Genomic DNA, 26,167 nt, shown 5'->3' with positions numbered 1-26,167 from the left:
AAAGCATATACGAAAAATTATGGAAAAAATACTGGAAGGAAATACGCACAATGTCTACTGTGATGATCCCTGATGGGTGATTTTTGGGTGAGTGTTACTTTTTTATATACTTTTTGTAATTTCTAAATTTTATTCAACATATCACTTTTATAATCAGGAATTAAAAATAAAGAAGAACTATATTACATCATACACTTTGCCTAAGAACATGTGCTCTGCACTTTGTAGTGTATGTCTGTACACACATACACATACACACACACACCGTTGCCGGGAAACCCTTTTCCGATGGGAAAGAAACATACTCGTGTTTATGCAGATGGAAAGGTTGTGGTCCAATCTTTTTTTCTACTTTTCTGCTCTCACCATGGAAAGAAAAAATAATGAGTCCACACCTTGGCAAGATGGAAGAAAGGAAAGCTAAGCTCATTGGTGAGAACGGGAAAGGGCTTGTTGGAAACTTCTTTAAGACAGTGTCGGATGGGCTCTTGGGAGATCCAGTGCGCTCTTCCCCAGTCAGTTAACTGGCTCCCACCTGTGTCCTAGCACTGGCTGATGAGGCCTTGGAATTTGCTCCGACCCCAGGCAGAAGCTCATGGGAGGCTTCTTAATCATGCAAATTTGAGCTCTCTCTTTCCAGAGCCTCCAGCCAGATGTCCATCTTGCTTGGTGTTGGACCCTCTACCTATCCTGAATGCCTGTGTCTGCATCTTTCCTAGTCCCTGACTGTTGGTTGAGCTACACCAGACCTTCTGCTCAGGGATGCTCTTGAAGGACTTGCTGCTCACCTGGCTTCAAACCTTCAGAGCTCTCCTGGGCCCTGGACTCTAGGTCTTCTTGCACACTTGGTCTGCATCTTTCCTACTCCCTGACTGTTGGTTGAGCTACACCAGACCTTCTGCTCAGGGATGCTCTTGAAGGACTTGCTGCTCACCTGGCTTCAAACCTTCAGAGCTCTCCTGGGCCCTGGACTCTAGGTCTTCTTGCACACTTGGTCCACGTCTTTCACACCCAGACTGGCCTTGGCTTCTTGGCCATTTCCATCATTTATTGCTGTATAACAAACTATCCCTCTAAACAGAGTGGCTTAAAATAACCACCATTTTATGCCTGCTTCTGATTCTGAAGGCCAGGAGCTGGGGCAAGGAACAAATGGGGCTGACTTTTCTCTGCTCTGGGACCTGAGCTGGGTTGACTTGAAATGGCCGAGGGATGGCTGAGATGGCTCATGTGGAGGGCAGCATTCCAAAAGGATGAGCCCCACTGTGCAAGTGTTCGTCAGCTTCTGCTTCCATCATGCTTTCTAATGTCTTACTGGCCAAAGCAAGTCACACAACCAAGCCCAGAGTCACGAGGAATGACTGTGCCAGGTGAGGTTTGTCAGGGACCACGAATGGAACAGCCTACCCCCTGCTTGATCTCTAGAGACTTAAAGTTCTAGCAAGTCAGGTGGTTTGAAAGATGGACCTAGAGTGCCAGCTCTGGAGTCAGACTGTCCAAGGTTAAACCTTTACTATGTCACTTACTAGCTGTGTGATCTTAAGTCACTTAACCTCTCTATGTTTCAGTCTCTTCATCCATAAAATAAGGATGAGAGTATTCACCTCTTAGGGCTGTTATGAAGATTAAGAGAGATGATACATTCAAGACATAGAAAAATGCCTGGCTCACAGTCAGCACTCATTGAGTTAGCTATTATTACTATTGGCTCTACAACTGTTCTGAAGGCTGAAAGAGCAGAATGGGTTGAAACAATAAGCCACAGAGACAAGACATTTTATACCAGAAACACCGCAAGTGAAGTAAAAAGTTAAGTTCTCCTTAAAGTGCACTTAACGAAACCAAGTTTAGGCTGAGGATCCATTAATACTCATTGGCAAGCAGTGACAATAAGACATCCACTGTACCCGAGCATGTTATTTTTTTAAAACTTGCTCCGTAACAATTTGAGACATCAAATAACTAAAAAATTAACCAAAGATATATGTTAAGAAAAGACTCAGGTGACTAGGTTGTGTGTAGTCATCCTGTTATCCCTGGGAGAGTGGAGTGGCTTGGCCAAGATAGTTAAGAGTCATTCACTGAGTAGTGGGTCCCAAATTACAGGCTAGAGCTTTGCTGAGAGACCCAATAATGTTTACTGGGTCTTGTGTGCCAAGGACTGTGCTTGCTGCCTTACGTGTATTTTCTCATTTAATTCTCAGCACAGTCCTGTGAGGTAGGGACTATTACTGGCTTTACTTACAAAAGAAAGAACTGAGGCTTAGAAAACTTTAAATAACTCACCCACAGTCACACAGCTAGTAAGAAGCAAGACCCAGATATAATCCCAGGCCCATCTGATTCTACTGATGGTCTTTATAATACAGGGTTAGGGATTCCAACCTTAATAATAGACAGTAAATGTCCCAATATATAAGCCTGGGAAAATCCCAGCTCCTCATTCTCTAGAGTAAGTTGGGTCAGTGGTCCCCAATCTTTTTGGCACCAGGGACCGGTTTCATGGAAGACAATTTTTCCACGGAATGGGGGGCGCAGATGGCTCAGGCAGCAACGCGAGTGATGGGGGGCAGCAGATGAAGCTTCGTTCACTGGCCTACCGCTCACCTCCGGCTGTGCGGCCCGGTTCCAAACAGGCTGTGGACCGGTAGCAGTCCACGGCCCCAGGGGTTGGGGACCCCTGAGCTAGATGATAAAGGGTCATGTTCCCAGGGAGATCTCTCTACATCTCAGGCATGGTTCTGAAGGCTCAGTGACCCGTGTTTGTATTCCGAGGTGGGAAGTGCACAGGAGACTGGAGCAAGACCCCTGAGGAAGAGCAGGAGAAGACGGATGATGAATGGGAACCTGAGCTCCCAGGGAAGTTGTCCTGCAAACCACTCTCCACTCCCTGGCGGCTGCCCCAGACACACTGACAGTCAGAGCTCTCCAGCCCCAAATCAGGAATCATACCAGATGTCCTTGAAGACTGAGCAGGTTGTTCCTCAGGAATAGGAAGTGGTCCCCTCCAGGCACAAAAGAGGGCCCCTTCACTTTTGGCTGAGCTCAGGACCACTGGATTCCCTCAGAGCCATCTAAGGTATCCACCTCTAGCCAGGGCTCACCACCTGCCTTGAATCAAGCCAGTTCCACAATGTGCTATGAATCAGACACCACCCCATCCACAGGAGCCATGAGGCAGAGAGAACAGTGAGAGCAACCTGGTGAAGGAAATCCCACTCTCAACCTGGAAGTTTAGGAGGGCTTCCTGGAGGTGGCATTGAAGGACAAGAAGGGTTTCAATAAGTAGAGATGGGAGGGAGTCAGGCAGGATAGACCATAGAAGAGAAAAGACTAGCCCAGCTTGGTAGCACAGCTTTTTTGACCTGAGTGATCTTTGGCATGATACTTAAATTCTTAGAGCCTCAGTTTCCTCATCCATAAAAAAGGACACCATGGGATCTAACTTTTTAGGTGTGAGCAACACATAATACAATGTCTGGCACCTTGTAGGGACCCCATAGCCTTACTGATGATTATTCTCTTTTTTTTTTTTTTTTTGCGGTACGTGGGCCTCTCACTGCTGTGGCCTCTCCCATTACGAGCACAGGCTCCAGACGCGCAGGCTCAGCAGCCACGGCCCACGGGCCCAGCCACTCTGCAGCCTGTAGGATCTTCCCGGACCGGGGCACGAACCCGTGTCCCCTGCATTGGCAGGCGGACTCTCAACCACTGCGCCACCAGGGAAGCCCAGCCTGTGGTATCTTGATGACCATACTAAAGTTTAAGCTCTGGCCAGGAGCACAGCTATACCAACCTGGTATCTGTCTTCAGACTCCAGCCTGCGAAACCCAGCCTCCCCCATTCAGGACAGAATGGAGTGTCCTGACAGAATGACAGCTTTTCTCTGCCCTACCCCTTGCCGAAAATTTTAGTAGGGTCTAAGAGCACATCCCAGTGTCATTTAGAAGAAGGAAGGAGAGAGAGGGAGGAGGAGACAGATGAGAAAGGAGTAGCTGCTCTTTCCCTCAGACAACAACTGTCACCTGAACTTCCCATGGGGTTTGGTCCTTTTTGGTTCCCAAAGCTGTAGAGGGGAATTGCTGGTCTTCAGAGGCCCTGGAGGGATTAGTTGGGGCCTCTTTCACACGGATTTCCAGAAGCTTCTGGGGCAAGGGGGTGCTTCTAAAGCAGGGAGTGGCTGGGTGAAGAAGCGGTGGGGCAGTAGAGAGGCAGTGGGGGAGAAATTCAGACACAGTGCTCACGGCTGATGGTGAGGCAGGAAGGGAGCACAGGGACCCAGGAGCACGGTGGGACACCGATTAAATTCTCCCCTGAGACGCTGAAGGCCAAAATTTGGACCACCAAGCTGAATGCATAAGAGGAAGATTCTAGAAGAATCTTCTCAGTCCCCATTTATTTCCTTCGGGGATCACTGAGCATTACCAGCAACGATCTCATTTATTTGCTTACATGTTTATTGCCTGCCTCCCTGACACCCTCTAAAAAGCTAGCTCCATCTTCTCCCCTGATGTACCCCCTGGCCTGGGACAGTACCCAACACACAGGAGGTGGCTGCCGGTGGGAGGGGTGACTGGGGAAAGGGAGGCTGCAGGATGTAAGGCTACAGCGGACATTAATGCCTGTCTCCAGTCAAGAAGTGATGGCATCCTGGAGAGTGATAGGACTGTAAGGATGGCGAGAGTTTACTTGGGAGGGCTATTTAGGTGATGGGATGAACATAACTCGGTACCCAGCTGGATATGAGAAGAGAGATGGAGGGAACTCCCTTCTCAGCTCTTAGATGTGATAAAGGCATCCCCTTGCCCATCCCTCACACTGAAATATGCCAAAAGAAGAGAAAATTTCAGAGGGCCCGTTCAGAATAGTCAACATAAGAGACTTGGGATAACTTTAACAGGAAGTGTGGATAACTGCAAGAGGAGAATTATACATTTGTACTGCAGTTTATAAAAGTAGTAGTAAGTGAAGAAAAAACATTCCATGTTCCTGGATGAATTGGGTAAATGCTACAAATGTGTCCATTTCTCCAAATGAAGTTATAAGTTTAATGCAATCATGATCCAAATTCAAGAGGATTTTGTTGGGATCTTCCTAGATTTTTGTGGAGAAGTGATCCTCAAATTCATGTAGAAGAATAAACAAGTGAGACGACTATTCAAGAAATTTCTAAAAATGAAAAGCAAGGACCATGAGGAAGGATGGCCACCAAATATTAAAACGTATAAAGAAATTAACATGAAAAGACACACAGGTGAATGGGATACACACGTTAACACTACATGTAAAAACACACACTATGTGATAAAGGAGACATGGGGAAAGAATATGAATTAGATGGTAATCCCGACAAGGGATTAATCTCCGAAATATAGAAACAGCCCATGTAGCTCTAGTCAAAAAAACAAAAACCCAATCAGAAAATGGGCAGAAGATCTAAATAGGTAGCTCTCCAAAGAAGACTTACAGATGGCCAAAAAGCACATAATGCTCAAGATCACTAATTATCAAATCAAAACTACAATGAGGCATCACCTTGCACCGGTCAGAATGGCCATCATTAAAAGTCTACAAACAATAAATGCTGGAGAGGGTGTGGAGAAAAGGGAACTCTCCTGCACTGTTGGTGGGAATACAAATTGGTACAGCCACTATGGAGAACAGTATGGAGGTTCCTTTAAAAACTTAAAGTACAGCTACCATATGATCCATCAATCCCACTCCTGGACATATATCTGGAGAAAATCATAATCCGAAAGGACACACGCACCCCAATCTTCATTGCAGCACTATTTACAGTAGCCAAGACGTGGAAGCAACCTAAATGCCCATCGACAAAGGAACGGATAAAGAAGATGTGGTGCATATATACAATTGAATGTTATTCGGCCATCAGAAAGAATGAAATAATGCCATTTGCAGCAACATGGATGGACTTAGAGATTATCATACTAAGTGAGGTAAGTCAGACAGAGAAAGACAAATATCATATGATATCACTCATATGTGGAATCTAATTTAAAAAGAAAGATACAAATGAACTTAACAGAACAGAAGCAGACTTATAGATATCGAAAGCAAACTTATGGTTACCAAAGGGGAAACATTGTAGGGTTGGGGGGAGATAAATCAGGAGCTTGGGATGAACACATGCACATTACTATATATAAGATAGATGACCAATGGGGACCTGCTGTACAGCACAGGGAACTCTACTCAGTACTCTGTAATGGCCTATATGGGAAAAGAATCTAAAAAAGAGTGGGTATATGTATATCTATAACTGAAGCACTTTGCTGTACACCTGAAACTAACACAACATTGTAAGTCAACTATTCTCCAATAAAATTTTTTAAAAATTCTAAAAGTGAAAAGCAAGGACCTTGAGGAAGGATGGCCATCAAATATTAAAACATATAAAGAAATTAACATGAAAAGACACACAGATGAATGGGACATAAATGCTAACACTACATATAAAAACACACACTATGTGGTAAAGGAGACACAGGGAAAAAAGATGAATTAGATGGCGTTGAGATTATTATTCAGAACTTGGGGGGAGGGGTGCCTCCAAATAAAACCCAAATGGATTGAAAGAATTAAGTATAAACAAACAAACCATAGAAAAACTTTGGAAAAATATGTTATTTCCCAGAGCTATAGTAGGAATAATTTTATACGTTTAGAAGTATAAGAAAAAGATAATCTGACTTGATATATTTAACTTCTAAACTTTAAAACTTTTGTATATCAGAAAGACTAATCCCCTAAAATGAAAACAAAACACCCATACAAGTGAAAATATCTGCATTGAAGATAACAAATGGTTACTATCCATATTATATAAATAGCTCATGCAAATCAATGAGAAAATCTTTATGTCTAATATGCATTGGATAAAGGAAATTGGTGAACATGTCATAGAAGAAAAATGTAATTAGTAGGTAAATATATAGAAGTTGTTTACCCTTGAGAAATGAAAACAGAAGCAAAAATAAGGTACCATTTTCCAACTATTAAAGTAGCAAAGTAAAGAGATTAATGGTAACGATGATGCTGAGTCAGGTGGAAGTGGAATTTTCATTTTGTGAAGAATTATTTATTCAGCAAATTTGGTGAGCATCTACAATGTGCCTCTCACAGGACTAGGCACTGGGAGGGCACAGATAAATGATAATTCACAGAGCTCACAGTCCAGTCTGGGAGAAATAGGAAGACATCGGGCATTCAGAGGCTTCCCCGAGAGGGGCTGGCTGAGTTTGAGGGAAGGGCAGAAGTGGGTGCACGAAGACTTTCCGGGCACTGAGGCGGGGTAGGGGAGGGCCCATGGAGGAGAGTCCAAGTCCTCAGCCAAGTCCCACAGGAGTCTGATCCCAACACTCCTTTCCAGCTTCTCTTCTCCCCCAAGTCCCACCTTCTCACCCACCCGTCAACCCTGCCAAGCTCCCACTCCCATGACTGTGTTCAGGCTCTGCCTTCCACCTGCAATGCCCTCCCCACCTCAATCCTAATCAAAATCCTTCACAGCCTCTTCCATGAAGCCATCCCTTGCCTCTGTTTCACCTACATCTCCCTTGTGGCCCTTTACTCATTCACCCGTTCATTCATTCCCTCATTCAACATGCTTCCTCGGGGCACCTCTCTGTGCCAGGCACTGTACCAGGTTCCAGGGATAGAAAAACAGATCAGACACAGCCTCTCCTCTCAAGGAGCTCCCAGCCCTGATCATACCATGCCTGGAGTATAATTATTTGCAGACCAAGTCTATTGTCCCTACAAGGCACTTAACCCCTTGAGGACGGAGATAACATCCTATTTCCATTGTGTGGTGTCATAGCAGAGGCTTAACAAATATGTCTATTTGAATTGGACTGAATAGGATTGACTGATGCTTGCATATATTATCTCAGTTGTGTGTATTCTCACTGTACCTGTGTGGGGTGAGGTATTATTGTTACTCCCATTTTACAGATGAGGAGACTGAGGCTCAAAGAGGTTAAAGCACTTGATCTGTGGTCACCAGCTGGTATGTAGCAGAGCTGGGAGGCTCTAACCCCCGGCCCTTGCTCTGTGTCTCATCACCCTGTCCCTTGGTGTCTGACAGGAGCAGAGAAGGAATGGAAAACCCCAGGCAAGGAAGTTTGTAGGAAGTTAACCTACAACTAAGGGTTAAGACTTTCTCACTACCTGGTAAAAAGTCTTTCAGAAGAGACACAAGTTTGTCCTCATAGAACATCTTAAAAGGATTTTATCACATGGCCTTTGCACAGATGACCAAATGACCGATAAAGATTTACAGATGTCTCAAAGGACCCATGAACTGGGTCACAGAAAGAGTAGCAAGGAATTCAGGAATCAAAGAAAGGAAGACCAGACCAAGCCCTCTGCAGGGAACTGGAGGAGAGAAGCAGAAAGAGGACCATGGAGCTCCATGGCCTGTCTTTGACCTTTTGGGACAGAAGTCATCTCAGTTCAAGGAGAAGTACAGATAAATGGCTTCACCTTTAAGAGATAATCTAAGTGAACAGAGGTTCGGGTAACTAGTGTTTTTCTGGGTGGTGGCATATGTCAGTGAGGTGGAATGATCCTTTTATTTCAGAAAGGCTAATACCTATTAATGGTCCCATCCCTCTGATTCACTGGGGCAGAAAGAACCTGTTTTGATGCCAATACATGTGCTGGGCCATAAACCACCCGCTGCAAGACACTGTCCTGTTGGCCTGTTCTGTATGTCACCCCAGTGCCAGCCAGAACCTGGGACATGGCATGCTGTGTTGCAGGGGTGGGGAGGGGTTGGAGGGTGGGGGTGGGGAGGGGTTAGAGGGTGGGGTGGGGAAGGGTTAGAGGGTGGGGCGTGGGGAGGGGTTGGAGGGTGGGGGTGGGGAGGGCCAGAGATTGAAAGTTCAAAGAAAAGCAGAAAAAAGGCTCCAGAAGGATCGTCTTCCAGACTACTGGGCAACAGTTAAAGCCTAGGGACTCCTCTCTGGATGCAGAAAAGAGAAGCAGCCCTGGCCGGTGTCATGGGGCCTGCATTAGGGCCCAAGGATGTTGTCCCTTCCCCACCGGCCCAATGTGCCAACTCAAATGCCTAGAGTTGGGGGCCCAGGCAAGGAGTACATCAGCGTGAAAGAGGTCAGTGTGAAAGATGAATAGGGAGTAATGGGGTCTCTGGCAAACCACAGAGCACCTGCTCCTCCAGAGTCCAACCCATCGTTATGCAACTCCACTGATTGTTGCCATGTGGGATTGCTGGACCCGTGTGGCCAGATATTCCAACTTTTCAAGAGAAGCCAGAGTTCTGGATTTTTATGAGAAATTTGATTCTTAAATTTTGGCAGTAAATTTTTAAAAATATTAAGCACTACAAAACATCTGCAGACTGTGTGGTGGACTGGCCGCTTAGGACCTCTGGGCTGCAGCGTGAATGGGAAAGTCGTGCCTCTAGGGGGCGCCCATGTCAGGGAAGACAGGCCTTCCTCTGGCAATGGCAGTAAGGTCCAGGGATGCAGGAGGGTCATGGAGAACCTGGGAAGCAGAAGCCAGTAGCAGCAGGAGCAGGATGGGGGCTGGATAAAGTTCAAAGGCTCAGCACCCAGGTCAGCTGGGGCTTTTCTCTCACTGTTTATGGGCAGTCTTATTAAAGGACACTAAGAGAAATAAGATGACCAGAATGCAGAATGAGATTCCACTGGCACCCCCACCACCTTCACCACCCTCTCTCTCTGGATCTCTTTGGAAACCACAGAAATAATGACCCACAGACCTCAGTGTAAATGGCCCCAGAAGAAATGTGACTCTGTCCGGGCCATCCAGCACTTCAGCCACAGGTTAGCATGACGCGGGGAGTCTCATCCCAAACTCACACCGCAGAGCCACCCCTTGAACTGCGTCTCCAGCTCTCCCAGTCCAGCCCCCTGGTCACCGGTGTGACCGGTGTGACACTGGTCCAGTGTCTACATCTTTCACGCGGCTCTGGGGCAGGGGGCAGTCTGACCTTTCTCAACCTCCTCTCTCCAGCCCATTGTTTGTTGTTGTTTTCGAAGATGGGACAAAGGGAGGCCACAGCCACATTGCTGCTAACACCTGTGGAAGCCCACTGGAAGGTCTCTAGAAGGTCTAGTATTAGATACAATTTGAGCAGACTGTTCTAAAGTTCCACAAGGCATCACATGAAGGGAGGGCTGAAGACACTGCAGGTATCTGATCAGCTGTGCACACAGCAGACACCATGCATTGACTCCCCATACATTCCTGGATTATCTTTGGCAAAAGAACTGAGAGACTCATTCTTGGCCCTCAGAAAGCTTAAAGTCCAACCCTCCATTCTACAGATAAGGAGTTCTCATGAGGTGAATTGACATGCCGTACAGCGGGTAACTGAAAAGTTGTAGCCCTGGTTTTGTTAGAAAACAATTTAGTTCATTATCATGCCCAATAAGAAAATACTTGAGTAGTAAATGCATTTGAAACAAAGGTCAGTTTCCAGCTGTAACAAAATGCACACATCCAAAAGAGGCCAAGAAAAACAAGCGCAAATTTGCACGAAAACTAAACATGCTATATTAAAAAATTTTAGGGGGTGATTACTTTTTGGATAAACAATCCTTTATTTTGTCAAAAAGGATTCAACACAGGGTGCTCTTAGGTCAGGGTGGGGAATTATGTTTATATTGAGGCCACTGATGATAGAACAATCAATTGGAGGGTTGCACAAATAAAAAGACAAAGTATGGTTTATTTCATTTCATTCTGCTTTAGAGATCACCTACTATTTAAATTAAGAACAGAAAACATAGAATTCCATTTAGTAAACACAAACAAAAACATACACAGTTAACAGAGCATGAAAATAGAATCAAATTAAGAAGAAGCAAAGAGTGATGCTCAGGGAGCGAGGCACAATCTTTCTGTTGGCCAAAACTGAGAGGCGAAGCTTAGATCCTCACCTGAAACATCCCCAGCTCTCATGAGGCTGTGTTCCCAAATTCCAGGGATTAAGATGGCTAATGGGAACTCATGAAGTATTTTCCCATGAAAATAATATAAATGGCAAAGTGGGTGTGAGGTTACCAGGCTTGACCTCAAGACTAGGTTAACTCCAAAGGGAGCTACTTCCACATCTCCACATGTGGGAGGTCAGTTCACTCACCCATCCTCTCCACTGACCAGAGGCTGCCCCATCCTTCATTCCTCTCTCAAGCCACAGACACAGACCATTATCAGTTCCTTTCTTCCTCCTGCCTCCCTGGGGCACTGATCAGCTCACTTTATATACTCCTTCCCTTCGCAATTTCTTCCACTCTTAGGGCTTCTTCGGTACCCTTATGTAGGCGGGTACCACAAGCTTTCAGTGGGGAACACTCAAGAAGAGGGATCATGATACGACTCACACATGGTGGCCATGATGGGTCAGGTGCAAGAAGAAGAGAAAAAGCAAAAAAGAGATTCTCTGTGGCCCCTGAGAGAAGAAGCCAGCCTTGTTCTTTTCTCTTCAGTCTCTAGTCAAGTCCCCAACAGGCCAGTTCTTCTGCTTCTGTCCTTGGATGGCCATGAGAATATATTCTTAAATAAACTCTTTTATCGACCTATCTTGAGTACGAGTCTGTATCTCAAAACCAAAAGAACCTTGCCTAGAATGTCAGGCGCTAAACTCTTATTGGTCCGGGTTTCTCAAGCTAATCTTCCAGTTTTGACTCAGGCCCATTGGCAGGGGCGGGGGGCAGGGGTGGCTGGAATAACGGCTCCCTGGATGGATGGCCAAGGGTGGTCACTGCCCCTCCCCCACCTGGCTCTGCACCCTGTTGTGACTCCAAATGGACTCCCAGCCCAGTTTCTCCAAATTCTGACAAATGCAGTCATAATAAAAAATCAACCTAAAGGTGAATTTACTTTTCCCAACGCTTCAAGTTCACAGTGAATTCTGGCTTCGATCCAAGGTGTAATCAGCCTCTGAATGAGGTCCCAGGGAACCAGATGATAGAATCCTTATGTTGCATTCTTTCTTCCTTCCCGAAGAGCAGATGTGCACTTTATCAGATGCCTCTTTATCATCTCAAATCATCTTACTAAACTGAAAATTTTATGAGCGGAATAACTGTCAGCCGTCACCCGGTTCCTGTACCCCAGCCCTCCTCTTCTCCAGCTGCTGACTGCTGTCTGCACGCACAGCCAGCCCTGTCCTCGGGTGGGGGGATTTAAGGATTTGGGGCTCAACACTCGAGGGTCACAGCAGCACATCATCTTTGGCTCCGATTTTGATCTGAGGGATTCTGCTTAATTTCAGACCTTTGTCCCCATCTTGTTCTCTCAGGCCAAGCCTCTGACTTCTTGTCCTCCTTAATACTCACTTCACGGAAGAATCAGGGGTCCTTGCCTTGTTCTTCTGAGCTCCCAGCACAGCACTGGAACTCTCTGTGAGTTCTATTAAAGGCCTCTCTGATGTTATTTGCCTGGGTCTCTGGCCTCACACAAACATTCCTGCCTCCCATCAGGCCCTGTGTCCCAAACTGGACACCCAACACCAACTTCTGCCTGGATGACAACTGTTACCTGGGGCTTTCTCTCCAGGTGTGAGTTCTGCCCACTGGACCATATCTCCTCTGGGAGGTCGGTGGGGCTCCACACCAGCGGGGTCACAGGTCCTCCCCTATCACAGCCTGCCCCATTCCTCCAGTACTGCCAAAGCACCACCGGGGTTCCCTGGTGGTGCAGCGGTTGAGTGTCCGCCTGCCGATGCAGGGGACGCGGGTTCGTGCCCCGGTCCGGGAAGATCCCACATGACGCGGAGCGGCTGGGCCCGTGAGCCATGGCCACTGAGCCTGCACGTCCGGAGCCTGTGCTCCGCAACGGGAGAAGCCCCAACAGTGAGAGGCCCGCATACTGCAAAACAAACAAACAAAAACTCCATCTCCTTAATGGCAGAAGAAAAAAGTGGGTACGGCTGTATCCTTGGTGCTGAGCACAGAAGAGGTACCCAATTAGCATCTGTTCCTTGAAGGAAGGAAAGAGGGAGAGGCAGGAGAGAGAGGGAAAAGGACAGTAATCAAGAAGGTGGTGTGAGAGGGTCAGCAGAACTGACACAAGGGGAGTGTAGGTCATGCCAGAGGAGCAGTGTAGCCATAAAGATGAAGTTCTAGACCATGGGAGCCAAGGTGAACTGCCACAGGAGGGGCAGGGGTGAAATGGAGCCGTCAACGGTGGGGCGGGGGGAGTGGGTGCAGGTCTGTGAAGAAAAGGGCTGAGCAGAGCCCTGGAGGAGTGAGCAGGAAGGCCAGCACCCCCTCTCTGGCTTGGAAAAGACCTAACGACCACACCTGGGGTTCTGTCCGAAGGGCTCAGTAAAGACAAGCTATTGACCATGTGGCCAAAGAATGCCCTTTTCAGACATTCCCTGCAAGGTGATCTGGGCTTGCCCAGCCCAAGTGCATCACCCCTGAGCATAAGCCTTTCTTCCATTGCAGTCTCCCACTCTAAGCATCACACATTCAAACAAACAGGGGAGCAGAGGGGCAAGGAGGACATCATGCACTCCTGAGACTCCATCCTCAACTCACAAGGGTTTCTCTGGTGGTGTCGCTGTGCCCAGGCTGATGCTGGAACTAAAGAGGGAGGGCCAAGACCAAACAAAGACAAGTCACAGCTGTTGACAGTCTGGTGGATGCAGCAAGGCACATACTGAATGGCAACCTGAGATGGCAGAAGGCAGGATGAAGTGCAGCCCCAGGTGAGTAGAACTTGCCCATGTCTTCTATCAACACCTCTCAAAGGTAGTCGTGGGGGGACTAAGTCTTCACAGCTCAAGACAACAGGGTTAGTGGTGATGCCAGCATCTATTTCCAGAAGCAATGGAGTGAAGAGGCTAAAAGCAGCCTTTGACATTAGACAGAGTTAAGTCCTAATCTTGGCTCTGCCAATAATTAGTTGTGTGATCAAAGAAAGGTTACTTACCTCTCTGAACACACCTGTAGGTATCAACAGTACCTGCCACATAGAGCTGTTGCTTGAAGATAAAGGAGATCAGACTTCCCTGGTGGCACAGTGGTTAAGAATCCACCTGCCAATGCAGGGTACACAGGTTCGATCCCCGGTCCTGGAAGATCCCACATGCCGGAGCAACTAAGCCCATGCGCCACAACTACTGAGCCTGCACTCTACAGCCCGCGAGCCACAACTACTGAGTTTGTGTGCCACACCACTGAAGCCCGCGCACCTAGAGCCCGTGTTCTGCAACAAGAGAAGCCACCGCAATGAGAAGCCCACGCACCACAACTAAGAGTAGCCCCTGCTCACCACAACTAGAGAAACACCGCGCGTAGCAACGAAGACCCAACACAGCCAAAAATAAATAAATAAATCTAAAAAAAAAGATTAATGAGATCATTTAAGACAAAATTAGCACACAACAAACTGTAGTTATTATTATTCTTTTTGTTGTTGCTATCAATGAAGAACCAGCATCTAATCAATTCTCAGATCTCTGGCCAACTTCATGACCTAGAGTTTGACTCAGGAGGACTAGGAAAGGCTTTATGTTGGGGATTGATAGAGATTCCCCATGTGCTGGTGGAATCTAAATCCAAGGATCTGGTCAGGTCACATTGGTGCAGGTCCAGCTCCAGAGACCCCAGCGGGGTGCAGGCAGGGTACTGCAAAGGAGAAGACTTCCAAGGCATCTAGGAAGTGTGGAGTCTGAGACACAGAGGTGGGCCAGGGAGGAGAGAAGGCAGGATCCAGCACACAGGCAGCCATGCGGCTACTATTTCTTGAGCACCTACGAGGTGTCAGACTCTGGGATGAGTGCTTTACCTCCTACACTTGCCCAATTCCCTCTCCAATCCCATTCTCCAAATAAGGAATAAGGCTCCCTTACTCCTGCAGTTAGTCAGTACAGAGCCAGGGAGGCCTGCCTGACTCCAGTACCCATGCCTTTCTACACTGCAACTCTAGGATCCAGGATGTCCACGTGAGAACACCTCCAACAGAGTGGAAACAGACAGAAAAAGGGGGCTGTGGACTTGAGGTGCATAACTTGGGATCCACGGAGTAAAATTCTTGAAATTGCAAACAAAATTGTGTGTGTACCTTTTTCTCGGAGAAGTGCTGAAAGTATTCATCAGACTCTCAGAGGGTGTGGGAACCACAAAATGTCAAGTACAATACACGTAGAGAAAAGAAGTCCCCAAAACCTCATTCCAAAGCTCTTGAGGAGACAGTGGAAAGGACGAGTAAGAGTGCCCCCTGACAGCTTCTTGTCCCTCTAATCCAGTGGCCCCAGCAGCAGAGGCCACCAGATCTCACCGAGACAGTGTTCCATGATGTGAGAGAAGACAGCCTTGAACCCAACTAATTGTCTCAGCAAGTCTAACCTGGCATTCATCCGTAATCTCAGGACACTGTCCTTTCTACAGATGTCACAGGGAGCCACCACTGCCCCCACTTCTTTCCTGGACACTGGTCAGTCAGCAGCACTCCCACCACCAATAAAGAAAATTAATGAAAAGACGAAGCCATGTCTACAAAGCCTGGGGAACGTCTCCATGGGAGCAGAGCCAGAAACACCGCAGCCTGTCGATCGGGCTGCTCAAAGCAGCCCCACTCATGAGTTCTCTCAAGGGCCTCAAAGCTAAAAACATGTTGGGGACAGAGATGTTGGGTCCCTTTTGGGCCCTCAAACCTTGGAAGGCAGGACCCAGAAACCCGTGTAGTACATGAGGGTCTCGCACGGGTGCGTTTTAGCCTTTTGTGCCTAAATTTAGTCCCTCGATGCCCAATGGCCGTTGCGTCCCCTCTTTTCTCCAGCCTGAAACACCAGCGTTCAAATCCAGGTGCATGTAGTCATTCCTTTGGATATGGATATGGTTTCAGGAGACCCTCTCTTCAGAGGGGACACTGAGACCAGGTGACGGTAGCATGTGCCCCTCCAAGTCACAGACAGCATAGGAAAAGGAACTCAAGGAGTTGAAGACTCTGTGGGGTCCATCTCTGAGTGATGAGGCCCAGGGAGAGGAGGCAGGTTAGCCAAACGAACGTCTTCAACTCTCTCCTGCTAATTTATTATTTTGAACTCAAATGCACAAACTCTTAGGCTTATGTGGATGCCCTACACAGATGGCAGGAGTTTAGACTAAGGTTGGTTTCTTAAATAGAGGTGGACACGGCCCAGTGGCTCAGAATAGACAAGACGGGAAACATCAGCTTCCATCAGAGCCAATAAGTAATGAAAGCCATTTCCCCTTCCAGAGTCTTCATTACAAAGAGCAAGAAATCAGATCCATTACCCGGAGGGAGATAAGTGCAAGATGAGGTTTCCTCTCCAAGTTTCCAGACATTTGCAAAGATGAGAATGTTCAACTTTGCTTCCAGGACTCTTTAGGGAAGAAATAAACAACCAAAAAGTCCCCAAACATCAACCACACGGGGCTTTCCTCCACACCTTGTGCGGTTAGGGGGTGAGGTGTCCCAGAACTCAGATATGGGGGTGTCAGGTTCTGCACCACCACATTGAAGAGGATGCAGGAGGATGGGAGAGTGTGTGTGTGCCTGCTCGTGTATCTGTGTGTGTGTCCAGCTAAGTACTTCCTTCACTACACAGCTAATCCGATTAGCAGCTTTAGGAAACTCGGCAATGTTAATTCAAGGGCCCCATTCATAGAACAGCTCGGCCCATGCCTGCCCAGAACTCCCATTCTTCTCACTGCAAATAAAATGCACACAGAAGGACCTTCTCTCCCTGAAGAATGCGCTCTTGCCTCCTTGCCCCCAAGCACATCCAAAAGGCTGCTGCCACTTCCTCTGGAGGCTCTCACGGCAGGGGAACGGGACTGTCTGAAAATGGGGGGGAAATAGCGCTCTCTCCATCTGAGGCACAAAACAAGGTTAATTTTAACAGCGCTGTCAACCCAGGTGGACTCCCAAGCTGGCAGCTGTGCTGACTAAAGAGGTATCATGAATCCCACCACATGTAGGGCCCTGGGTGAGTCTTAGGCTGTCCGTGGACCTTCAGTTCTTTTTCTGTAGAATGGGGACTTGGAGCAGAGGGCAGAGCTGGAACAGAAGGCTGGAAGGAAGGACACTCGGGGCCTGTAGACACGACGTCACTGCTTTTGGCAGGAGGCTGAAGGGCGGGAAGGGAGCCGGATATGTAAGTTGTGGATAAAGCGTGGAGGGCCTTGGGGGCCAGATAAGGAATGTTTCTGATAAGTGATAGGCAGCCATGGAAGGGTTTTAGAAAACACAGTGGTATCAGTTATCTAGGGCTGCCGTAACAAGTTACCACAGAGTTGGAGGCTTAAAAACAGAAATCTATTCTCTCACAGTTCTGAAGGCTAGAAGTCTGAAATCAAGGTGTTGGCAGGGCCGTGCTCCCTCTGCAGGCTCTGCAAGAATCCTTCCTTGCCTCTTCCTAGTCTGTGGCAGCTCCCGGCAATCCTTGGTGCCCCCTGGCTTATAGCTGCATCATTCCAGTCTCTGCCTCTCTCTTTCATGTGGCCTTCCGCTGTGTGTCTCTCTGAGTCCTCTCCTCTTCTTATAAGGACTCCGGTCATTGGATTTAGGGCACCCCTAAATCCAGGCTGATCTCAAGATCCTTAACTAATTAGATGTGCAAAGACTCTATTTCTAAATGAGGTCACATTCTGGGGTTCAAGTAGACATAAATTTGGGGGGGACACTATTCAACCCAATACAGTGGTTGCAAGGTCAGGTCCAGGAAGATCACCTGGAAGCAGGATGCGGAAGCAGAGACTGGAGGCAAGGAGACTGATCAGAAGTAATCACCACGAGCCCGGGGTCCTAAGTGAACAGCGAGGATGCTCCCTACTGGGGGCCCGAGAGCTCTCAGAGGCTTTTTTTCTGTGGCCAGCACAGCACCCTGAGTGGGCTCTCATACCAACCCGGGCACAAGGTCTTTGCTCGCTTCCTGGTCCAGAAAGACTCCAGCTACTTTCCCAGGGCTGGCAAAGGAATGACTGCATGCACCTCTGTTGTTTTCCATTCCTTCCACCTGGCAACATGGCAGATGGGTTGGTACAATGGAGGACACAGCCTAGGAGATGGGAAACCTGGGTTCTCGTTCTGGTTCTTCCACTGACTGAATGTGGGACATTGGGCACATCTATGAAACGAGGGAGACTAGATCACTTCTAAGGCAATGACATCGTTTCATTCTGCAACCAGGAAAGCAGCTTCAAGTTCACAGGATAAACCAGGGAAAGGAGGCATCTGGGGCTGCACTGCATCCCATCCACCTCCAGGGATTAAGCCCTCTTCCCACGCCACCGCCCAAAAAACCAGGGGCAATTACCAAAGCTTGGAAATGAAATAACCGATATCTAAGAACACATCCTTTCACACATGTGGAAGTAGAAAGAGCAGATAAAGGTGTGGTTCCTTTTAAATTTTTTTTTTAATCAAAGCAAATGTTTAAAGAACAATAGCACAGTGTTGTTCACAGCATCAACATTTCTAATAGAAAAAAACACTACAGAAAAGAAGGGAAACAACCATCATGTCCATCTGTATGGATTCATTCGATAAATGGTGGCAGAGTTGCATATTAAATGTGATAGACCTCAAAGTACCACGTGAAATATGTCCATGGTGTGGTGTTAAAGACACAGGTTACACAACAGGGTGTTAAGAAAAATTCCTTTTATGTTTAAAAAATATCTGCACATGGCCTGAGCACAGTAAGGCTGGAAGGAATCCAGCAAACACATCATGATGGGGACCCCCAGGGCTGGGATAAAAGGGGATTTTCACTTTCTACAATTTTGAGCTATTGGACTTTTTTTTTTTTAACAACTAGCAGTGTTAGTTTAATCAGCAAAAATAATTTAAAATATTCCCATTCTGAAAATAAAATAACTATTTTAGATAGATGCAAAGTACTATTGGCCCTCAGAGAAAATTGATCAGGGTAAGAATCACCTTGCCATAAAAACATAGTGGGAAAAAAAAATACATATCTCAAGCTTGGGAAGGAGGAAACACCAGAAAGGTACATGTTTCAAAGGCCTCTTGCCCAAGCCCCGAAAGTTCCCTCCAGCACGTAGCAAATTTCTCCCATTCTCCACTTTAGACTTAAACCCTCCCAGGTCGTCAGTGTTCTTTCTGCAAAGACTACTACTAATAATAATAAGGAAGAGAAGGCAGAGTTGATATTTACTGCACATTTCTTATATGCCAGGCACTGCACTCAGCACTTTCCACGTATTCTTTCCTTTTCTCCTCACAACATCACTCTGAGGTAAGGATTATTACTATTCCCATTTGACAGATGAAGAAACTGAGGCCCAGCTCGAGGATTCAAGCCCAGACAGTCTGAGACCAAAGCCTGTGACGGTGGCCAGCGCTTTAACTGCCCTCCTGGGAGCAAAGCCCTGTGGGAGCTCTTCACCCTAAGGCCCCTGGGAGATGCTCCGGGGCCTGCCAGTCTCTGTCTATCTCTTCCCTCTCCCCTATCCAACAATGCTGGCCAGTGCCTTCTACATACGAAGTGCCGGGCCACCTCTGTGGGATCCAAAGTCAAATATATGTGGACTCTGCCCTCTCAGCTCACAGGGGAGAAGGAAAAAGAAGACAGGTACTCAGGTTCTTAGACCATGAGGCTGACCATGGCAGTCAACTGCCATGGTGGCTGGCCAAGGCCCAGACTCTCTCTGGGGTCTCTCACTCACATCTGCCAAGCTTGGGTCCCCGTGCTGTGCCATGGCAGGTCCCCCAAGGACAGCAGAAGGACTGCTGACAGGACCAACCCTGAGCATTCGTGATGGTGTCCGGGCATCAACTGACTATGCTGTGCAGGTCTGGAGGTGTGAGTGGGGTCCCCAAGCCAGAGAGACCAAGACCCAAAGGCCTCCTTGGATCCTGCGTGGTCACCCCCAACCCCCTGCCCTGCTTTCCAAATCCATAAGTACCCACACAGAGTGTAAACTGGTACTACCACTTGGGAAATCCGACTGATTCTACTAATAACTTACGTATACCCTGTGACCCAGCAATTCCATTCCTGGAAATGAGTGCCGAAGGATATGTACAAGAAAGACAATAGCAGCTTTAGTTATCATAGACCCAAACTGTCAACTGTCCAAATGGCTGTCAACAGAAGAATGAATAAACTAGGGTACATTCATTCAGGAGAACGTTGCAAAAGATGAAAGGACAAACCAGCGCTCCACCCAACAACATGGGGGAATTTCACAGCCACAAAGCTGAGGGAAAGGAGACAGACACAAACACACACTGCATGGTTCCATTCATGCAGGTAAAATGCATCTGTGGGGACTTCCCTGGTGGTGATGTGGTTAAGAATCTGCCTGCCAATGCAGGGGACATGGGTTCGATCCATGGTCTGGGAAGATCCCACATGCCGCTGAGCAACTAAGCCCGCGAGCCACAGCTACTGAGCCCGCGTGCTGCGATTACTGAAGCCCGTGTGCCTAGACTCCATGCTCTACAACAAGAGAAGCCCTCGCTCTCGCAACTAGAGAAAGCCTGTGCACAGGAACGAAAACCCAACATGACCAAAAAATAAATAAAATTAAAAATAAAATGCACCTGTGTGGAGAGAGGTCAGACTAGTGGCTGCTGGGGGGTGGGTACTGGCTGGAAGGAGGCATGAGGGAGTCTCCAGGGTTCTGGAAATGTTCCATCCCTTGGTCTGGGTGGTGGTTACGTGGACATGAACACATGTAAAAGTACATCACACTCTATGTTTGAGCTATGTGAGATTCACTAGTTTTAAGTACTAAAGTAATAGTGCAAAAAGGAAAGTTAAAAAATTAAATCAGGGCTTCCCTGGTGGCGCAGTGGTTGAGAGTCTGCCTGCCGATGCAGGGGACACGGGTTCGTGCCCCGGTCCGGGAGGATCCCACATGCCGCGGAGTGGCTAGGCCTGTGAGCCATGGCGGCTGAGCCTGCACGTCCGGAGCCTGTGCTCCGCAACGGGAGAGGCCACAACAGTGAGAGGCCCGTGTACCGCAAAAACAAACAAACAAACAAATTAAATCACACGAAGTTACAATCAGATCAACTTCTCTAGGCCTCCAGGTAAGAATCTGGCAGGGGGTGGGGGGTGGGGGGGGAAGCGTATGATGACTTGGAGTGACAGAATTATGAAGAGATGCTGCCTTTTGTTAGACCTCAATTAAGCTTGTGTGTATAATGGTGTGAAAAATAATCTGGATTCCAAAACCCCATTTAAAATTCAAATGGACTTTTCAAAACATCCACGAGAGGTCCCCCAAATCCGAAGAAGTGATAATCATAGAGCCAGACACCAAAAACGTGCCTAATCGTTCCTCCCTCCTCCCGACCACTGGTGATGAGGACCCCTGGCCTTGTGACAGCCTTTGCCCTCTTGCCTTCCTCATCCCTACATCCTGTATGGAGCCTGGCCTAGCTCCTGTAGCTGCTCATGTCCCCATGAGCGGTGGGAGGCGCCCCCACGCTGGGCACAGCCCTACCACCCCCCCAGAAAGAGGGAACCAACCACTGGACAAGAAGGAAGCATGTAACCTCCTTAGTGGAGGCTGCCATCCCAGTTCCCACCCCAAGAAGGACGACTCCCTCGGTCTGGAATGTCCTTCTCTACCCTCTGACTCCTTCTTCTCCAGCCTGGGAAACCCCTCCACCTCCCCAGGACCCCCTCCTCTGGGAGGCCTTTCTGGCTCTCCCCACAGCAATGGTCCCAGTTCTTCTTAGTGCCCTCCACTCCCACTGCGCTTCCTGGGACACCCCACCTCCACCTCTCACTCTTTACCCTTTTTGGTTTCCGCAACTATTTCCTCCAATAGCTGGTAAGTCCTTAAAAAGAGAAACCTCAGTGCTTCCCTGGTGGCTCAGTGGTTGAGAGTCCGCCTGCTGATGCAGGGGACACGGGTTTGTGTCCCGTTCCGGGAAGATCCCACATGCCGCGGAGCGGCTGGGCCCGTGAGCCATGGCTGCTGAGCCTGCGTGTCCAGAGCCTGTGCTCTGCAGCAGGAGAGGCCACAGCAGGGAGAGGCCCATGTACCGCAAAAAAAAAAAAAAAAAGAGAAATCTCAGTCTATACCATCTCAGGGTCTGGCACAAGACCTGGCACAAAGTGAACACCCAATAGAGGTTTCAATGAAAAAGTGAGTGAGTGAGTGAGTGAATGAATGAATGAATTGGGACCACATCCAGAAACATGAATACAATATATGCTTCTCTTTCCCTCCCAAGTGGATACAGATCGCAGGGCCTTTTGTGCCAGGAAATACTGAAATGAAGAATTGGTGAATTAGTTCTGGTGGAATCTTGGAGCCTTGCAAGACACTCAGGGATGGGGGGCTTTGGGGATGTACTTGGAATCCACCAGGTTCATCAGCAGAGGGAAAGGGGTTGCCTTGACCACCCCTCTCTCATCATCACCACCAGCAAGCAGCATGGTGAGGCTGCCCAAGCATCCAGCCCAGAACCCAGCAACCTTAGGGCAGCTGGTGGGCTGTGGAGAGCAGCGGGAGAGGGGACTGCACCAAGACTCCCCCAAGCCAAAGATGAGCACGTCACGTTCTTACTCAGAAACCTTGGGCAGGACCCCTGCCACCCACAGGGGAGAGCTCCAGCTCATCAGTGCAACAGGCACTGGGCCTCAGGGGGGTTGCCTCCTACTCTGGGCACCTTCTCACCCACCCCGCCAACAGGCACCCTCATCGTCTACCCCAGGAACTTCTCCTGGTGCTTCTCTCTACGATAGCCCCCCGCAAGAGCCACACTCCAATGACCCACACCTTGCCCCTGTTCCTCAACTTAAGACAGCCCCTCTCATACTCCCTGCCTCTGCACACAGTTTCTCCTCTGCTGAAATATCTTTTCTTGATTCTTTCCCTAAGGAACTCCTACTCATCCTTCAAGACACAAGGCAAGAGTGCCCATTCCCATGATGCCTTTCTTGGCCCATCTTCTTCCCACTGCTCTTGATTCATTGTAGCTCTTGTCATGAGGAATTACAGTTTATCTATCTACACTTCAGTCTTATTCCTCCGGACTGGGGTGCTTAGTGATAACATCTGCTATTGCCTGAGAACATGCCATGTGCTAGGCACCAGGTTAGCCTGTCACTTTTGGAGTCGATCCTCCCAACCCCTGCTGAAGTGAGTGCTGGTTTCATCCCCATTCTACAGATAGGAAAACTGAACTTTGGAGATGTTAGCAAGCTTGTCCACCCTGTCTGCCTGGCGTGAAAGGTCTCCTTGAAGTCAGAGGTCACATCTTATTCCTCTTTCTCTCACCAGCACCGCATTAGATCCATGATAGGTACTAAAAAAGGGGGGCGGTGTATAAACTTCAGTTTTACAAGATGAATGTTCTGGAGATCTGCTGTATCACATCATGCTTGTAGTTTATGGTACTGTATTGTACACTTAAAATTTTGTTAAGACAGTAGATCTCATGTTAAGTATTCTTACCACAATTTTTTTAAATCCTCGAGAGAAAGGAAGGGAGGGTGGGTGGAGGGGTGGCAGGTAGCAGAGACAGTGTAGCATCAGGCACACAAGAGCCTTGGTCACCGAATAATTAGCCACAGTCAGCCACACAGCCTATCAGCTCCCACAGCTCAGTGCCTGGGGCTGCTTCTGAGAATGGAGATTCCACAGAGGGGAGGCATCTGAGCCCAGTGGGCAGGGAGGTGAGGAGAAATCAGGAGGTCAGACTCATTACTATTCACCCCAAGGTGAAGGCAAGGAGGAAAAGTAATCAAAGGAGAAGAGTAATCAAAGTCTGACACCCAATCTGTGTTTCCTGCCCCCAGGGGATTGTCACCTGGTTTGTAGGCCAAACAAGTGCACAATACCACCCCGCCCCGGCCCCAGGCAAGCATCTTCCCACCGCTAATGAGTATCGGCATCACCATCAGATACGCCCTACATGGAGCCCATCCAGGAATACTCTCCATTTGGGAAGTTCTGGACCCTGAGGCCAGAGTCCTGAGAACCTATGTTGAGTTCAGCTCTGAACTCTGAGCTCAGGGTTGAATCTTTGGATAAAGAGGCTAATGAAAATTTTCTTCGAAGGATAAGCAAACTTGGAGGCTCCAGCTTCACAGCCTGCAACAGACAAGGGGTGACCCCTCTGGTTTTCCATTGACGGGTGGGCACTGGACTGACAGGTCAAATACCTATGACTTGTGGTCCACATCACCCCGTGCTGGAGTCCCTGACCCTTCTCTCCAGGGCAGGGGTGAAGGGGATGCAGTACTTACCCGTGCTGTGTCCTGTTTCCTCCACTGACTGCTTGATCCAGTCATGGGTTTGGTTGATGTGAAATAACTTCAGGTCCTCTTCATCTAAGGCAATGTCTCCCCAAAAGACAGCTGGGAAGAAAAAACAGAAATGGATCAGTTTAAGCTGGAGATCAAGGAATGAATTTACTAGTGGCCCAGAGGGTATTGGAAACTGAGTAGTAAACTCTAGAAAAGATAGTCCATCCAATCAAATTTCTTCCTGAGCCTAAGAGATAGGACTGGTAGAAAAAGAACAACAGATAATAAATCTGTGCATCAAAGCCACAGGGCTGGGGACAACCACAATAAAGATCAAAGGCCTAGGTCTGTAAGGTATTTTGAAAGGTCACCCTGTCTTACTGTCACTGCAGGCAGCTGTGGGCAAAACCACCACACAAAGACAGCTGTTTCTCCCTTCTTCAGAGTTTTCAGGATATTTTTTTAAAAAGCATAATATAATAAATGATACTAATGTTCATAATATTTGCTTCCCTTCCCTGGGAAAAGATTCTATTTCCCTTCCCCATTGATGTCAGGATTGGCCACTTCACCTGTTCTGGCTAATCAAATGTGAGAAGGAGCTTTAAGAGCTAGTGTATGATTCACCATGTCCTCGTTTCCTCTCCCAGAGGACAAGCAGTGGCTTAGATAGGGGTGACTCTAAAACCCTATCTGGAGTAAATATGATATGGAGCAGAGGGATGGCTGATTAGGACGGATATGTACCATGAATGAGGAAAATAAAAACCATTATTTTTATAAGTACCTGAGATTTGGGGCTATTTGTTACTGCAGCACAACCTCTTTATCCTGACTAATACAGAAATTGCTATCAGAAGTGGTATGTTTCTTGGTAACAAAAATCCATTGTCTTTGGGCCAGGTAGTGGGTATCAAGGAAACTATTACTGAAAGCTGGAAGAAGGCAATCAATATTACACAGTGATGAAGTATTTGGTAAAACTATTGCCTGCATTAACTTGGAAGGCAGATGATGAACTAAATGAGCTTATGGCTTTAAGTGAAGGGATGGGGAGTCAGAATGTCAATAGCACATCTTGGTTACCATTAGCTGTGTTTGACAAGATACTACAAGAAAGATAAGGGCTTTAAAAAGAACTGGGCATGGAGGCATCATGCTCCCTGATTTCAAACTATATTACAAAGTGGTAATAATTAAAACAGTATGGTATTGGCATAAAAACAGATACATTGATCAATGGAACCAAATAGAGAGCCCAGAAATAAACCCATGCTTATATGGTCAATTAATTTATGACAGAGAAGCCAAAAATATACAATGGGGAAAGGACAGTCTCTTCACTAAATGACGTTGAGAAAATTGGGAGCCACATACAAAAGAAAGAAACTGGACCACTATCTTATACCATACACAAAAATTAACTCAAAATGGATTAAAGACTTGGACATAAGACCTGAAATCATAAAACTGCTAGAAGAAAACACAGGCAGTAAGCTCCTTGACATAAGTCTTGACAATGATTTTTTTGAATATGACATAGAAAAGCAAAAGCAACAAAATCAAAAATAACTAGGCGAGGACTTCCCTGGTGGTGCAGTGGTTGAGAGTCCACCTGCCAATGCAGGGGACATGGGTTCGAGCCCTGCTCTGGGAAGATCCCACATGTCATGGAGCAACTAAGCCCATGTGCCACAACTACTGAGCCTGCCCTCTAGAGACTGCAAGCCACAACTATTGAGTCCACATGCCACAACTGCTGAAGCCCATGCGCCTAGAGCCCGTGCTCCGCAACAAGAGAAGCCGCCCTGATGAGAAGCCCGCACACCACAACGAAGAGTAGCCCCCGCTCGCCGCAACTAGAGAAAGCCCACGCGCAGCAACGAAGACCCAATGCAACCAAAAATAAATAAATAAAATTAAAATTAAATTTTAAATAAA

General features: G+C 47.6%; 1 protein-coding gene across 1 annotated transcript in view; it reads right to left on the bottom strand.

Moving 5' to 3' along the window:
* TLL2 (tolloid like 2) overlaps positions 1-26,167 on the bottom strand; it is a 127,765-nt gene that overhangs the window by 73,359 nt on the left and 28,239 nt on the right. The window contains exon 2 of the mRNA XM_065894008.1: positions 24,227-24,337. Coding sequence (XP_065750080.1) covers positions 24,227-24,337 — 111 coding nt within the window. The remainder of the gene's footprint in view (positions 1-24,226; positions 24,338-26,167) is intronic.

Source organism: Phocoena phocoena, chromosome 16 (assembly GCF_963924675.1).
Source record: "Phocoena phocoena chromosome 16, mPhoPho1.1, whole genome shotgun sequence".
In the NCBI taxonomy this organism is placed as follows: domain Eukaryota; kingdom Metazoa; phylum Chordata; class Mammalia; order Artiodactyla; family Phocoenidae; genus Phocoena; species Phocoena phocoena.
The sequence above is the reverse complement of the archived record's forward strand: the minus strand, read 5'-3'. Positions and strand labels throughout refer to the sequence as shown.